General features: G+C 41.8%; 1 protein-coding gene across 1 annotated transcript; it reads left to right on the plus strand.

Annotated features, from left to right (window-relative positions):
* Nucleotides 1-360: 360 nt before the first annotated feature.
* fabp4a (fatty acid binding protein 4a) lies at nt 361-1,999 on the plus strand. Its single transcript, XM_040122697.1, has 4 exons — nt 361-497; nt 668-843; nt 953-1,054; nt 1,718-1,999. Exons 1-4 carry the CDS (start codon nt 425-427, stop codon nt 1,769-1,771), a joined length of 405 nt encoding a protein of 134 aa, XP_039978631.1. The 5' UTR covers nt 361-424; the 3' UTR covers nt 1,772-1,999.
* The last annotated feature ends 12,584 nt before the right edge of the window (nt 2,000-14,583 follow it).

The following is a 14,583-nucleotide window of genomic DNA, read 5'->3' on the forward strand; positions in this document are numbered from 1 at the left end:
ATGGTCAGCATCCACTCACTACACCTCCCATGAACCTTTGACAGTGTGCCACTGGCTCACGACTTATGGGATATGTTGTTGCATGCTAACAAAGTAACATGACAACACGTTGAACTTGTATTAACCAGAGAAGGTGGCAGATACACATTTAGCTTAGTATGTAAACAAAATCCCATGAGGATGGAACAGCTTTTGGGGAAAAAACGATAGAGAAAAAAAAAAGCCCAATGAGAAAACCCGTTTAGTTACAGATGCTGGATTTCTATTATGTGACGTGAGGGGCTGTGATTGGTTCCTCCTGCATCCCCGAGTGTCGGGCTGGCCCTTTAAAAACGCTCTGAGCCCGTTCCCACACTGGAAGAGAGTTGAATCCGGAGTCACTCCACTGGCCGTCGCTGAGGATACCACACCATAGACTGCAAACATGGTTGAGAATTTTGTGGGGACGTGGAAGATGATTTCCAGCGAGAACTTTGATGACTACATGAAAGCAATTGGTAGGAAGTGTGTGAAATATTTGATGAGAAAAAGAGAAAAAATTAACTATAAAAATATGGACTCACACTTGGTTGGATCTGGTCGCCTACACACAGGTGCAAGTGTTAAAAGAGTGTGTCACTGAATCCACTTTTGATTTTTCTCCTAACGTTACCTTCCCGCTCTGCAGGTGTGGGATTTGCAACCCGGCAGGTGGGGAACCGGACCAAGCCCAACTTGATAGTGACCGTGGACGACCAAGGGATTGTATGCATGAAGTCTCAGAGCACCTTCAAAACAACCGAAATCAAGTTCAAGCTCAACGAGCCATTTGATGAGACCACCGCCGACGACAGGAAGACCAGGGTTAGTGTTGGTCGGATGGGCAGAAAAGAAAAAAAAAAAAAACAATCACGGCCCACAAATTCTTTTCTGAGCAGGAATTAACGGGTTGTCTCTGTTCTATGTCCTGCAGACCGTGGTGACTCTGGAGAACGGCAAACTTGTGCAGAAACAGAGTTGGGATGGCAAAGAAACGAATATCGAGAGGGAGATCACAGATGGGAAATTGATAGCGGTAAGGACCCCCCCCCCTTAGAAAAATAAAAAAAAATCAGGTAAAATAAAATCAGGCGAAATAAAATCAGGGAACTCTTGGTAGTAACTTCGTAACCACCCTCTGTAACTTTTAAAGGCCTTAAATTAGTTTATGCAGTGGCCTGTAAAATCGCTTCATTACTCGTAACCCTTCTTCGATTTTGACCGGTTTTTAGACAAATCATCACGTGTATGCTCTCGCTGTGCCCGCATTTCACTTGAGACAACCAGGGCAAGCACGTGTCTCAGGGTAAAAGTTATAAATTATGATGTCATTGTCCCACAGGAGCCCCTCCTGTAACAGGGGGTAACAGTACACGCAAGTTCTATAAAGACACCAATCCAAAGAATCCCCTCATATGTTCTGTTCTAGGAAGATTGGAGTTGTATCATAAGAGATTTTAAAGAATCGTTTAAAGGATAAAGTCATAAAATGCCTTCGAGAGGCACGGACACTCCTATAGGAATACGCTGTAAGATTAACTGTGGAAATATTATCCACATATCAAAGCTTTGCGCAATAATCTGAGGCCTAAATTCTTCCCCAGAGCCAAAGCATAGGCAGGAATCCATCTTCACCGTCTGTACAGCTGCACCTCTTTTGACCTTCAGACCGCACCTGATTTTCTCCCTTCTCCCACAGAAATGCATAATGGGAGACGTGGTCGCAGTGAGGACGTACGTGAAGGAGGCGTGATGGGGTCCCATCAGGCCACGCCTCGGATCCGTTTGCCGGATGACAGGCTCAGTTCAATGAGCGTAATACCAAACTAAAGTAATGGCGTGTTCTGCTATTATTATTACTTATCTTCACTGTGTTGCCGAAATCGAATTTCTGTGCCTCTGTTCTCCAACATGACACATTTAGTTTCATTTGGAATTGTTGTGGTGATTTGAATAAAAATTATTGAAAAATTGTCAAAAAGTGTGTCTCTGTGAGTTTATTGAACGTGTTGATAGTTGCCCGGAAGTCAGTCTGACCGCTGTTTATTTGAATGGTGTAATTTCCAAATTCAAATTATGACATCCTTCAAAGCATTCCAGTCATTAGGGCTTGCTGAGGAATACTGTACAAAAAAATGTGCTCTAATGGGAACATACCACCAGGGTGATTTCCTGACTTTAATGATTTATTCCCCTGCTTGGTGAATATTACTGTAATTCCACATGCAATCCAATTTTCCTGCTGCTTTGGCCTGTACAGCTATTTTATGCTTCCTCATTTTGGTCAGTAGACTAAAGGCAAAAAGGGTCCAAACATATTCCTCACTTACAGGTCAACAGTCAGCCATCCCGATGATATACGATGTGTGTTGGCAGGGACTCTATGAGGATATGAACTCTATTTAGAAGTATTAAGAGCATCGTGCAGAGAGTTCAGTGAGGAAATGTATCCCCTCTTCCTTTTTGGGAGGTTGAACATTTCCCATTGCACATGTATTGGCAGCTGTGCATACATAGAGAAACTAAAAGCATTATGGATTGTCCCCATAGACGTCCCCGCCCTTTGGCCACTGGTCCAATTTGTGTGTGTGTGTGTGTGTGTGTGTGTGTGTGTGCGTGTGTGCGCGTGTGTGCGTGTGTTTGTGTGTGTGCGCGCGCATGTGTTTCTGTGTGTTGGGGGGATTGTTCCAGAGACGACAGCCACTTTCCCATGACAGGAAAGGGAGACGATAGTACTGATTGGACCTAATGGCCAAAAGAGCTGAAACAGGTGGAATTGTGGGCCAGCACTCTTGTTCCGTTCTCTGTGGACAATGCTACTGGCAGCAGTTGAGGACGTACAGTATTTGCACTTTTGGGGAGATGCCCAGTGGATGAGAATATAACAGTGTTTTAGTTTGTTATTGGCCATTTTATTGCCTCAAATAGATTTCACTTCTAGAGCCAAGGAGCCATTTATATTGTTAATAATGGAAAAGTAGCACTGTGAGCTACATTGCCCTTTGCAATGTGTGTCAGTTGGTTTTTGGCAATTGGGTTACTGGCAAACATTTTAGGGAATTTGCACCACTAGTGCAATATCAATTGGATCTTAAAAAGTTGGGTAAACTTGTGGCCCTCTCCTGTAGCGGGTCCTTGAGTCTGATTCTAACACCTTTGTTAGGTTAGTTTATATTGTGCTCACATGCAATTTCCGTAGTAAGATATCGTGTTACATCAAATTACAAACTAACTGACATACGAAAACCCGGGGGCCACGTAGGGTTCCGGTATAGGAGTGGACTTCAAAATCTGTACATGATAAGTCGTAGTGAACAAGAGCCCAACGGCAATTACTCTGGTGCCCCCCAAAACAGGTTAATTCAGTCTTGTCACTATCCAGAAATGAAAAAAAGGGATTCATTCTGGTCCTTGTTGGACATAACTAAATAAAATCTGTGCTAAGAGAAAAAAAAAAAAAGAGTAGGTAAGCATAGTGTTGCAGTGACTTGAATGTGATATCAACATGAAGATTACTTTTCACCAGTACAATGGTGCTGCTTTTAATCCATGCCCGTAGCTAACACTGTAGAAACGTGGGGGGTTACTTCTGTTCACTTGCTGACTATTAAAGGTAAATCTTCCCGCTTTCATATATGTTGTCGATGCTCTGCAATCCGTTACTTTACTGATCATGAAACTGAGCTTTGAGTAGACTGAGCGCTGCTGCAGCAGGTCACGTCTTCTAGGCTACAGCACCGCTGTGGTCTGGGGAAAGAAGAAAAAAGAAAAAAAAGAAATCTCGATCAAATTAATCTGGAGAGCCCCTGTTTTGTCTTTGTGCACACTGTTCAAAATGTTGTGTAGTCTGTATGGGCATTATAAAAGTACTCCAAAAACACGGTCGTTTTCTCACAGCCAGCCGAGATCACATCTGCTACGGATTGACTTACAGGTGCAGTGCCTGTGATCCACAGGCATCGCCATCACTTTGTTTGGATAACTGCGGGGAATGACGCAGATCTCCACCTCCCCGTTTTATCTCAGACGTCTTAATTTGATGGTCCATGGTGTTTCTTAATGATCTAAAATATACCTTGAAAAAAGGAGCTGGAAACTTCAAGATAACTGAACAAAATATGAGTCACATTCTGCGAGCAGCTCTCATTGATGGCTTTTAGCATGTGAATTGGCAGGAGCTGTACAGTATTAAAAAAAAAACAATACAATCTCAAACATGAGCAGTGTGCATAAGGCAGAGATTACCTCAGAACATCTGAAAAAATATTTTCTAGCCTAAGGCCCAGCAGGTTAGAAAGGGAGGTATTCCACTGGAGGGGAAAGGTCCGGATCTTCCTCGGCTACCCATAGCTGACGGAGGTAAACCTTACGTCAGCAGAGTGGTTTTCGCGTGCAAATTAGGAAGCTGTTGGGGAAGGAAGAAGATAGTGAGACGTCTGCCAAGAGTTCAGGATAAAGTGGCATTTGGACATTCAGTGTTATTTATTGTCAGGATATTTCTCGTAAAGTCATGTACAAGAAAATACACGAGTGTATAAATAATATGGCATATATTGTCTGCATGTGTGTGTGTGTGTGTGTGTGTGTGTGTGTGTGTGTGTGTGTGTGTGTGTGTGTGTGTGTGTGTGTGTGTGTGTGCGTGTGTGTGTGTGTGTATTGTCATGCCTGATAGACAAAGGTATCTTATTGACATTGGAGATGTTCTGCCTTGAGAAAGATGTCTTGGGCTTTGGAAGAATGAACTCACATCCTTTGAATAACACCTGGAAAGCTCCACTTGAGTTTCAGTGTTGACACCCTTCCTCTGCTTGTCCTCTGGTTGTCCTTAATTTAAACTCCGTCAAACACAAATGCCTTTCCTGTTTCAGTGGCTAAAGATAGTCTGATGTATGAGATATAAATTCTCAGGCAAAATATGATGTGCGACTCTCTTAATTTTACTCAGAAAACATTAAAAGGCTCTATGTCAGTCAAGATTAATTTATTTTGTATTTATTATTTAATTTTTATTTGTTTATTTGCCATGGCTTGAGGAGGAACTGTTTCTCTGGTCTGGTATTTGCTAAATGTCGCCTCATTCTTCACCTCAGAGATGCTGAGGAATTTAAGGGGTGAATTAAGCATTAGTAGATAGGGAATTTTATAATTCAAGAAGCTCAATACAGGTACATTTTGCCTTTGTCTTTTAACCTACTGGAACAGATTTTATGCTTGTTCTTAATCATTTGATTTGTCATATCAGACTCAAACAAACCCCTCTTTCTATCACAAACACTACATTGAAATGGTGAGACTGTAACTTAACATGTTAGTATTAAAATGACGACACGGAAACATTGGCCTCACAACAACTTGATAACAGCGTTCTCATTGTGGTTTGCTTTTGAGTCCCATTGACTTTGGTTTCAGGGAGGGAAATCCAAGCAAAAACAGAATGAGGAGACTGTCCCGTCTGCACCTACAGCTCGAATCTCACTCCCAGCCGGCGTTTTTCAACTTAGGTTTCTGCTTGTGGGTGGGGCTGGCCTTGAGATCAAGCGCCATCTAGGTACATCTCGCCGAGTCTCTGTGAGGCTACCTGTGAGGTTCACGCTTCCACATTCGCTCACAGCATTGTAAATGCATCGGCTTTACCTCATTCCTCTCCAGAGGGCCCACAGCACCCAAGATCAGTCTCCGAGGGCAACAGAACAGCTGGGCAGAGCTATGTCAGTTGAGGCCCCCATGGAACTGTAGGGGAGGCTGGTTGCCACGCAACAAGCTTTCTTTCCACGGAGCCTCGCAATCCAGTTACACTTTAGACTGAGCTCTGATTTCTTCAACATGTGTCTGAATGTTATGCATGCTGTTCCCTGTCTGGTCGCACAGAGGTAGGCTGCTCTATTATCTCCCCAAACACTCGGAGAGGCACGTCTGGGATTCCAGGAAGGGACACTGTTTTGGACTCGTGGATTTCAGTGGAGACATCTGGATTAGACCAACCACTCCAAAACTTTTAAATGAGCAATTTATATGTCTTTATATACAAGAAATCAACAGTCACTGTTGCTTAATTCTGCTTATACCTAGCTAAATCTAATACAGTCTGATGCAAAAAAAATTCTTGCATTATAGAGAGAGGTGTTTCTGTTATTTAGCCCGTCCTCATTGATATATATATAGGGTGGACAAAATATAAGAAAACTCTGTCAATATAATGAAATACAGTTCAACAGCAACACAAATTGAAATATTTCAAAACGATCATACAGTTAAATCAACACCACTCTAAAACAGTTTCAACAAAAACGGAACATTATAACATTCATCAAGGTAGGATTTATTATAGGACTGTTGTATTAGACCAGATTAGGTTTAGCTAGGTGTACCTAATAAACTGGCAACTGAGCGTAGATTGCTCATGCGGGATTAGGGGCCTAAGGCAATGGGCAAACGTAACACAATTTTGTTTTCTATTTGCTTCAATAATTTTATTTTGAATTGCTGAAAAAAATCTGAAGTGTCAGCTGGGACTCAGAGGTCTGGAAGTAGGCTAGTCAACCGGGAGGTCAGAGGTCAGGGTCCGCTAAAGAATGCAGACAGAGAGCCAAGTAGTATGAGACTCATTAATATGTTTGACCAAAAGGATTGCATTGTTACTGGTTAGCCTTTCCGTTGTGCAAGTGGCTCAGCAAACTTAATATTCAAAACCTACAATCATGCCTGAAATGAGCCCCAGTCATTTAGCAGCAAGAGAGAATTTCCTCAATGTATCAACCTTAAATTATATTTTTAATAAAGCCCGGGTTTTCGAACTATTCTCACTTCAAGTAGCAAAGATTGTGTGGCCAGCTAAAAATATAACTGCTAAAGGCACCTGCACTGTATATGAGGAAATACATTTTAGCCTTTGAGGAGACCACAAAGAATCAGTGTTTTTCAAGTCACCCCACCAGGAGTTCCTGTTAAAGTTTAGTTTAGAGTGAGGCCCCTGTGAGCGATTGTATGACTCAGAGGAAGGATGGTGGAAATCTTTAAAGTGATGCTATGCAAACCAGATCCTACACAATGGTTTCCCCTAGAGAGCATAACAACCCAAGCTCGGCATTATGGCTTTTATGCATATAAAACCATGTTCTTTTGTCCATGTCTTTGCACTTTGTGCATTTCTCTTCGAAAACAGATAGAGAAATGCCCAGCTAGGCAACAAAAAGTCAGGAAGTGTTGGTATTTTCTGCTTGAGTGCACCACAAGTCATGACTTGTGCTGTGCTGGCTTATCCACTCCTCCTCCTACAACTACTGTGTGACAGGACATGTGATCTGTAATCTGGAGGGAGTGATGGTGGTAGGGGGAATGAGGAATGAGGTGATCTTTGAAATCAGTCTGTGTGTGTGTGTGTGTGTGTGTGTGTGTGTGTGTGTGTGTGTGTGTGTGTGTGTGTGCGTGTGTGCATGTGTGTGTGCGCGTGTGTGTGTGTGTCTGTGAGTCTCTGCTTGAAGGTATGTGTGTCTGTGTTGAACCAGATGGGAAGTAACATACTGTAGATGGTTCCTGTTTGTTCACATTAAGCATTCTCTGTGCTCAATCCTCAGAAAGAACTCGGTGACTGTGCAACATGCAGAGCAGTTTATTTTCTAGCCACAGCATGAAGAGCGAGAACGGAACTTCTGTTAGGGAAAACTAACTTCAAACACTAAATTATTACATTATCAAATCAATGAAACTGAAGGCATGCTGGGAAGTTTGGGGGTGGCAGCAGACATTACAGTCGGAAGTTTGACTTTTCTTTTGTGCCGGAAGAACAATTCGTGCCAGACAATACAGCAGCCTGTCTGTTGAACCATACGATATCACAAACAGGGTGAAATTTCAAGGAATATCTAGGTGGAGAGGTGATGCTTTGTCGTGGTTTCTGTGCCTTAAGTATTCACACAGACAGACACGCACAGACGCCCTGACCTTCTAAAGCAGGTGGTATGACTGAATTGTGTCAGTATTTTTAAGGTCAGGCCATGCTGTTTGTCTGTCCCTGGTTTCAATGGCTCACATTTTTTTTATCAACAGAAAGAGGCGAAGTCAAAGGCAAAGCACTTTTCTGCTACTGAGCAACTACACACACCGCCTTAGCCAGGGCTGGCAGATGCCACACCCTGCTAAACAAATGCTATTCAGGGTTCATATTAGCTGTAAATCGTCTCTAAGAGCACAAGCATTTGTGTCATTTCATTGGGAATCTCCATTTCAAAGCCAAAAATTGCATTGCGCTTTGGCCACAGAAAAAAAAAGCTAATATCCTATATAATTATCTAAGCAAGTTTGTGTAAACTGCAATATACACATTCAGTGAAATATGTTACATTGCATCACAGACTGAGCGCAGACAGTTTTGACTTGACTCAGGAAACATTTATTAAATAAACAATAGGCCATCAGGAACGTTAGCCTGACGGGCACTTTGAGACGTGCTGTAGGCAACAGGCACTTCCCCACAATGCAGCGGAGAGATAACTGCAGCCTCTGATAGGCAGTAGGAAAACGGAAGCCATTAGTCAAAGGCTGACCTTTCTCCAAGAGGCTTCCAAACAGGCCTTCAGTAGCATAAACACAAACAGCAAACCCTTCAGGTGAGATTTATTAAACTGCCGCAGTTTTCTTTTTATAGGTTTACTGTAATGTCTGTTGCCAAGGTCACAATCAATGGATTTTCATGGCACTATAAGCATGTCAATGTACAATGTAAGACTATAACAGCACATCAACAGCCCATAAAAACTATGAAGCAGCCAAAGCTATTTGCTAATGTATCTGTAGGACAGGAGCGCATTTCTTTATTAAGCTGAACCGTATAACCATAAATGTAAGGTCTATGGGTTTACAGCTGTTTGAGTCGACGCCCGTGTGAAACTCGCCGGGAAAGAACCCAGCTGCCTTCCCTGCAATGCACAGCTGCACGTTAAACAAACAAGCGCCCTTTAAGGGTCAATCCTATAGTTAGCTCTTTGTCTTGTCAAGAGCTTTTGATGGGGAAAAAGAAGAAGGGAGAGTTAGACATGTGACCTAAAGTCAAGATCCTGACACCGTTGTAATGAAATAAGAGACAATAGCAATCGAGGATAGTGGAGTGAGACATGGTGAAACATGCAAAGAAAGCTGTTGCTCTGATTTTAGACATCAGAGCTTTTCATCATTTGGACTGCAAAGCATGTGAAAAAGGTCTTCAAGTGCTCTGTTGCTCTAGAGGGACCAAGGGAAACAGAAGGAAAAACAGCCAAGTCTTCATAAAGACATCTGTTGGACTGGCTTAAACAGGTTTGGAGCCAATTCTGAACACAATCAGAAAAATTACAATATAATAATTAAAATGATTTTTTCAGCTGCTACGACAACATTCAAAACGTATTTAATATCCAACTATTTTGGCAAGGGGTACTCATAGAAGTAGCGCTGTGGTAAAATTAGGTTACCATTCAGTGTTTTTCCCAGTTTACCAAAGTTTTATTTGTTATTCAATACCTATACAATTTAGATTTTACATGGCAATGGCTTTATCTTTTCCTATAAATCTGAACTACTTTTCTGACCGCTTGGGGCAGTGCAACAAACTGTAAAGACAACACTGATATATTATCACCTTACAAAGTTGATATAGAGAACTTATTGGCAAACAGTTCACACATCCAGCAAAAATGTAGAAACTTTAGCATTCATTGGGAGTCATGTTTCCGGACATGTAGCTCTGTTTTGATCTCTACCTGCTCCTTAGAGAAATACCTGGCTTTTTAGAAACTAAATGCTCCATTATGTCCAACAGCTAGTAGCAAATTTCGTCCGTCTGCCTGCTGGGCAGGTAACATACAGTGGATTCTTAGTAGTTTTTCGCTAAAAAAAGCTGCCCGATGAGAGAGGTGAGAAAGAACCAAAACAGTAAAGTTGTGGGCTGTAAAACCCAAACAAGAAGTTGAAGGGTTTCATAGCCGGGTGGTGCGTGATCATCAAGATAAATGAGAAAACAAATAGGAAACACGGTAAGAAACAAGGGCTGTAGGTAGGAGGAGAAAGGAAAGGAACATCGATTTAAGGGAAGAGAAGGTCCGGTACTGTTACATGATAGACCCCTCACCACCTCACCACAGTCTGCCAACAGCAGGGGAAAGGTGAGTATGTGTGGAGACGTTAGAGATGCAGGAAATAAAGAGAATTAGGTGAGGGTTAAAGCAGCGAGAGGGAGGAAGATGAGGGAAATTTGCGTGAAGCAGGAGCTGGCGGGGGAGCAGTTGTACTCTCGCTCTCCCCTTGGGTGTTCCTGTCAGGGCTCCAGGGAAGCAGACATAATTCACTTAATTGGTTCTCACTGTTACACATATAAGACAAAGCAACAGAATCTCAGAGGGATTTTTCTCTTCTCTAGGTCAAAGGTAGCAAGGACTTCCCTCTGCTGCCTCAGCAGATGAAAGAGTTCTCCGTCTTCAACACTACAACATAATATATTTTATACTATATATATCTATAAATAACAACATTGAAAATTTGATAATTTGATGAAGGGAACTGATTTGAAAAGGTAAAAGCACAAATCACAGTAAAGGAACGACTGTGTAAGCAATATAGACTCTGTGATCGCTGCATGGAATCAAAAAAACAAACAGACTGATCCTGTTTGAGACTGTAAATAACTACTTGGACCATGAAGTCGCAATCTCCGTGAATATCCCCTGTTGCTCTCATTATAGTGTGTTCTAGCTGATGGATTAAAACCCTCACATAAACAGTCTTACGGTAGTAATTTCTACATGAATCACATGACAGCCCCCCCCCCCACTCTCTCAAAACAGGATGTGAATGACCCCTTTCCCCGCAATGCTTAGTGCATTTCTTTAACCTGCGACCCGCTGGACACATTCAGACCAGGCTAAATCGCTGTGCTTTAACCTTTGTGTGCACGAAGAGCTTAAACCAGTACGTGGTTGTGCAAGGCAAGGTGCCAGCACGAAAACCGCATGAGCATAGAAGAAAGCCAAATCTGCAGAAACGTAAATCTTGAGTTCCCACATGAACAAGGGTGGAGTATTTCCCACTGGGCTTTCTGACAAACTTATCTGAATGATACATTTGAAGATCCAAGAGTCACTGCTTTTTGTAAACGGCTTCTTTTTTTTTTTCCAAAGCCCTGGATAAGACCAGTGATATACTGTTATCTATACAACCTTTCTGTACACTGTGGGAGTCGCTCATTTTAACTACTTTAAATAGTCAGCTCTGAAAGTCAGCCTTCTAAAAGGCAAATCCCACTTAATTTAAGATTTCACGTTTCCTAGCTGTATGATTCAGGAAAATTTAATGAAGTGAGCATAAAAAACTCTTCCCAAGATACCCCTTTATGTAAATTATTCTCAAATTTTTGACAAGCAAGGCCTTGCTATACAAAATAAATAAGGCCAACAGATGCCAATGATTATCTGTTGCAACCCTTAAAAAGGGGCATTTTTTTTTCAGGCAAGGAGGAATAAGGTTTGTATCCTGGGGGAAAAAATAGGCATTAAGACCAAATACAAAGTGAAATGAGTCTATGAAGTGCACTTCCAAGCAATTAAGGTTATATGTTGACCTTGTTCCCTTAGTGTACGTCTAGGAGCATGGTACACATCCTGTATAGACACAGCAACCTTTTTCACAGGAACTCTATGAACTGTGTGTTCCTTTTAGGTCAGTGAATGAATCGCTCACCCTTCTGTCTGCCTCACACTCCGTGTTGAGCACCGAGTTTCTAAAGTGCATGAGCAAAAATTAAATGAAAGGAAATCAAGGGGCATATCTTCCATGCATACTAGGGCGTGCGTTTGCGTGTGTGCAATCATTAGCCAAGCAATTGGTTCAAATATTTTCTTTGTGAGACTGAGGAAAAATGAAGCATGCAAATGACCCATCATTAGCCTGCTACAGATTAAAAAATAGGATACTGCTGTGTGCCATTCGTGAGCCTCTGCAGTTGACTTGAGTCCACCAGAAGACAATCTGCCTTTTGCCGACCAGATGCACAGTTTACTGGCCCGAGTGCTCCTCTGACATGAGTGTTAAAATGAAGCACAAGAGTGTCCCATTAGGGCAGATGCATATCCTGGTTTCACAGGTTTCAAAAAAGGGGCACTTCTGCACTCAGACACTGAGTCACCTCCTCACGTTCACTGTAGTTTACTGAATTATTAACCCATGGTATTGACTCAAAAAAAGTAAAGCTAGATTAGTTAATCAATCCCAGCCTATAAGACACACATGTTCTACTGATGTGAGAGTAGCTCAATATTTGCTAAAGATACCCTAATCTCATGGTGATTTGGCATATAATATTTGCCTACTATAACTTTAGTATTCAGATCCTTTATTTAGGTAAAAGTACCAATTCAGCAATGTAAAAATACTCCATTACAAGGAAAAGTCCTGCATGAAAAATACTACCTAAGTAAAAGTACATAAGTATTAGCAGCAAAATGTAGTTATACATTAAAGTAAAAGCGCTGGTTTGGTCCCTCTGACTGATAAATTATTATATCTGACATCATTAGATGATTAATACTGAGGCATCAGTGTGAGGCAGTATGTTACTCTTGTAGCTGCTGGAGGTGGAGATAGTCTGAACTACTTTATATACAGTTTTATATACAGCGACACCAGATAAATCTGAGGGGTCATGAGATGATAAATGGGAGAGGAAAGAAGAAAAAACAAAGTTCTGACACACAAATCTGTTTTCAGTTTTTGGACTTTTTCTCTAATCTTTAATTAATGGTGAGATATTGGATTATCTCATCTTCAGCAATGTGTTGCTTGTCATATTATTCATTGTCAAACATATTCATCTTGAAAGTAACTAGTAAATAAAGCTGTCAAATAAATATAGTGGAGTAGAAAGAGCAATAATTCCTTCTGAAAAGTAGTGTAGTGGACGTATAAAGTAGCACAAAATGGAAATACTCAAGTAAAGTATAAGTACCTCAAAATTCTACTCAAGTACAGTACTTAAGTAAATGTACTTAGTTACTTTCCACCACTGCTATTAATCCAAACTTGAACTGTATTTTACCACATCACATCAATGATCAGTGCATAGTCCTACTTTTTAAAAGGTAATGACAGTCAGCTGGTGTAGGTTAAAACAATCAGAATCACCTTTTTTAGACTATGAGACCAAAGAGAAAATAAGAGGTGAATACATTTAATTTCAAACGTCAAAAACAGCCATCAAACAGAAGTTCCTTTGAAGCCAATCTAGGCTATTTATCTGTCACACAATACATCCAATATGTTCATCCATAAACAAATTTAATGGAGCAAAAGTGAATAATGAATATTAAAAAATAAAAATACTGGCCACTACTTTAAAACTGCTCGTCAGTGCCTGAGTGAATGTACTTAGTTACTTTACACCCACATTGCCCAGCCATCAGTATAGTAACCAAGCTCCCCTCTTCACTCACCCCTCTTCCAACATTAACACTCACACAGACATAGACACGAACACAAACGCACACACACACACACACACACACACACACACACACACACACACACACACACACACACACACACACACACACACACACACACACACACACACACATACACACACATACACACACGCACACCTCCACAGCAGTAATCCCACCAGGTTGTTGGGTTTCTATGGGGGTCAGCGTTTGCCGGACACAGCTTTTATTTGGGCCCGATTACTTTTGGGCACAGTCATCGTATGGCCTCTGTCGACAGGGATAACGCCCATTGGGGTCGGATTGGCGTCCGCCTCACTGGGTCCATTCAGTGGGCCAGGCACAATCATTTAGAACTGGCAGGCCTAACACCTAACCCACAGAGTCGGGCCAGCCCAGTCAGCAAATAACACCCCCCCCCACATACACACACACACACACACACACACACACACACACACACACACACACACACACACACACCCAACCTTTCAATAAGAGAGGAGAGAGAGACAGAAAAATGATAGAAAGTGGGAAACAGAGAAAAAAAAGACAGAAGTAAGAGCAACTCCTGTGTATTGGGGTCATAGGGAAAGAGGGACATAAAGAAAAAGCGAAAGATTGTGTTTGTGTGTGTGTGTGTTTGTGTGTGAGAGAGAGAGAGAGAGAGAGAGCGGAAGAGAGAGAGAGAGAGAGAGAGAGAGAGAGAGAGAGTGAGCGGAAGAGAGAGAGGAAGAGAGGGGGAGAGCAAAATCATCAGCTGACCAGCCAGCAGGTCTTTTGAATCAAAGCCACTTCCACAGCAGCTTTTACAGAGTTTTGAGTTTTTGACCCTGATGGCCTATGTGGCAGACTACTGATTTGTCACTGAACTCAAATGTTTGGGATTCCTAAATGTGGCCCAAGGCCAAAACTCACACCTCCCACCCCTGGGATGACCATCTAAATGGTCAAAAGTTCTGGGCCGAACTAAGCATTATTCTATTGAAATGTGCACAAAATGCACCCGACCAAACAGGACACGGTAGACACGATAAAAAAAAATGCAATTAAGAGGGTTTTCTAATGTGTGTACCTGAGAAATTACAATTGTATAACATAA

The sequence above is a fragment of the Xiphias gladius genome, chromosome 24 (genome assembly GCF_016859285.1).
Source record: "Xiphias gladius isolate SHS-SW01 ecotype Sanya breed wild chromosome 24, ASM1685928v1, whole genome shotgun sequence".
Taxonomy (NCBI): domain Eukaryota; kingdom Metazoa; phylum Chordata; class Actinopteri; order Istiophoriformes; family Xiphiidae; genus Xiphias; species Xiphias gladius.

Excerpts from the sequence above, each read along its gene's own strand:
- fabp4a (XM_040122697.1), top strand. The coding sequence starts at position 425 with ATGGTTGAGAATTTTGTGGGGACGTGGAAGATGATTTCCAGCGAGAAC. Across the intron at positions 498-667 it reads TGACTACATGAAAGCAATTG|GTGTGGGATTTGCAACCCGG; the intron begins GTAGGAAGTGTG and ends CCCGCTCTGCAG. Across the intron at positions 844-952 it reads CCGACGACAGGAAGACCAGG|ACCGTGGTGACTCTGGAGAA; the intron begins GTTAGTGTTGGT and ends TATGTCCTGCAG.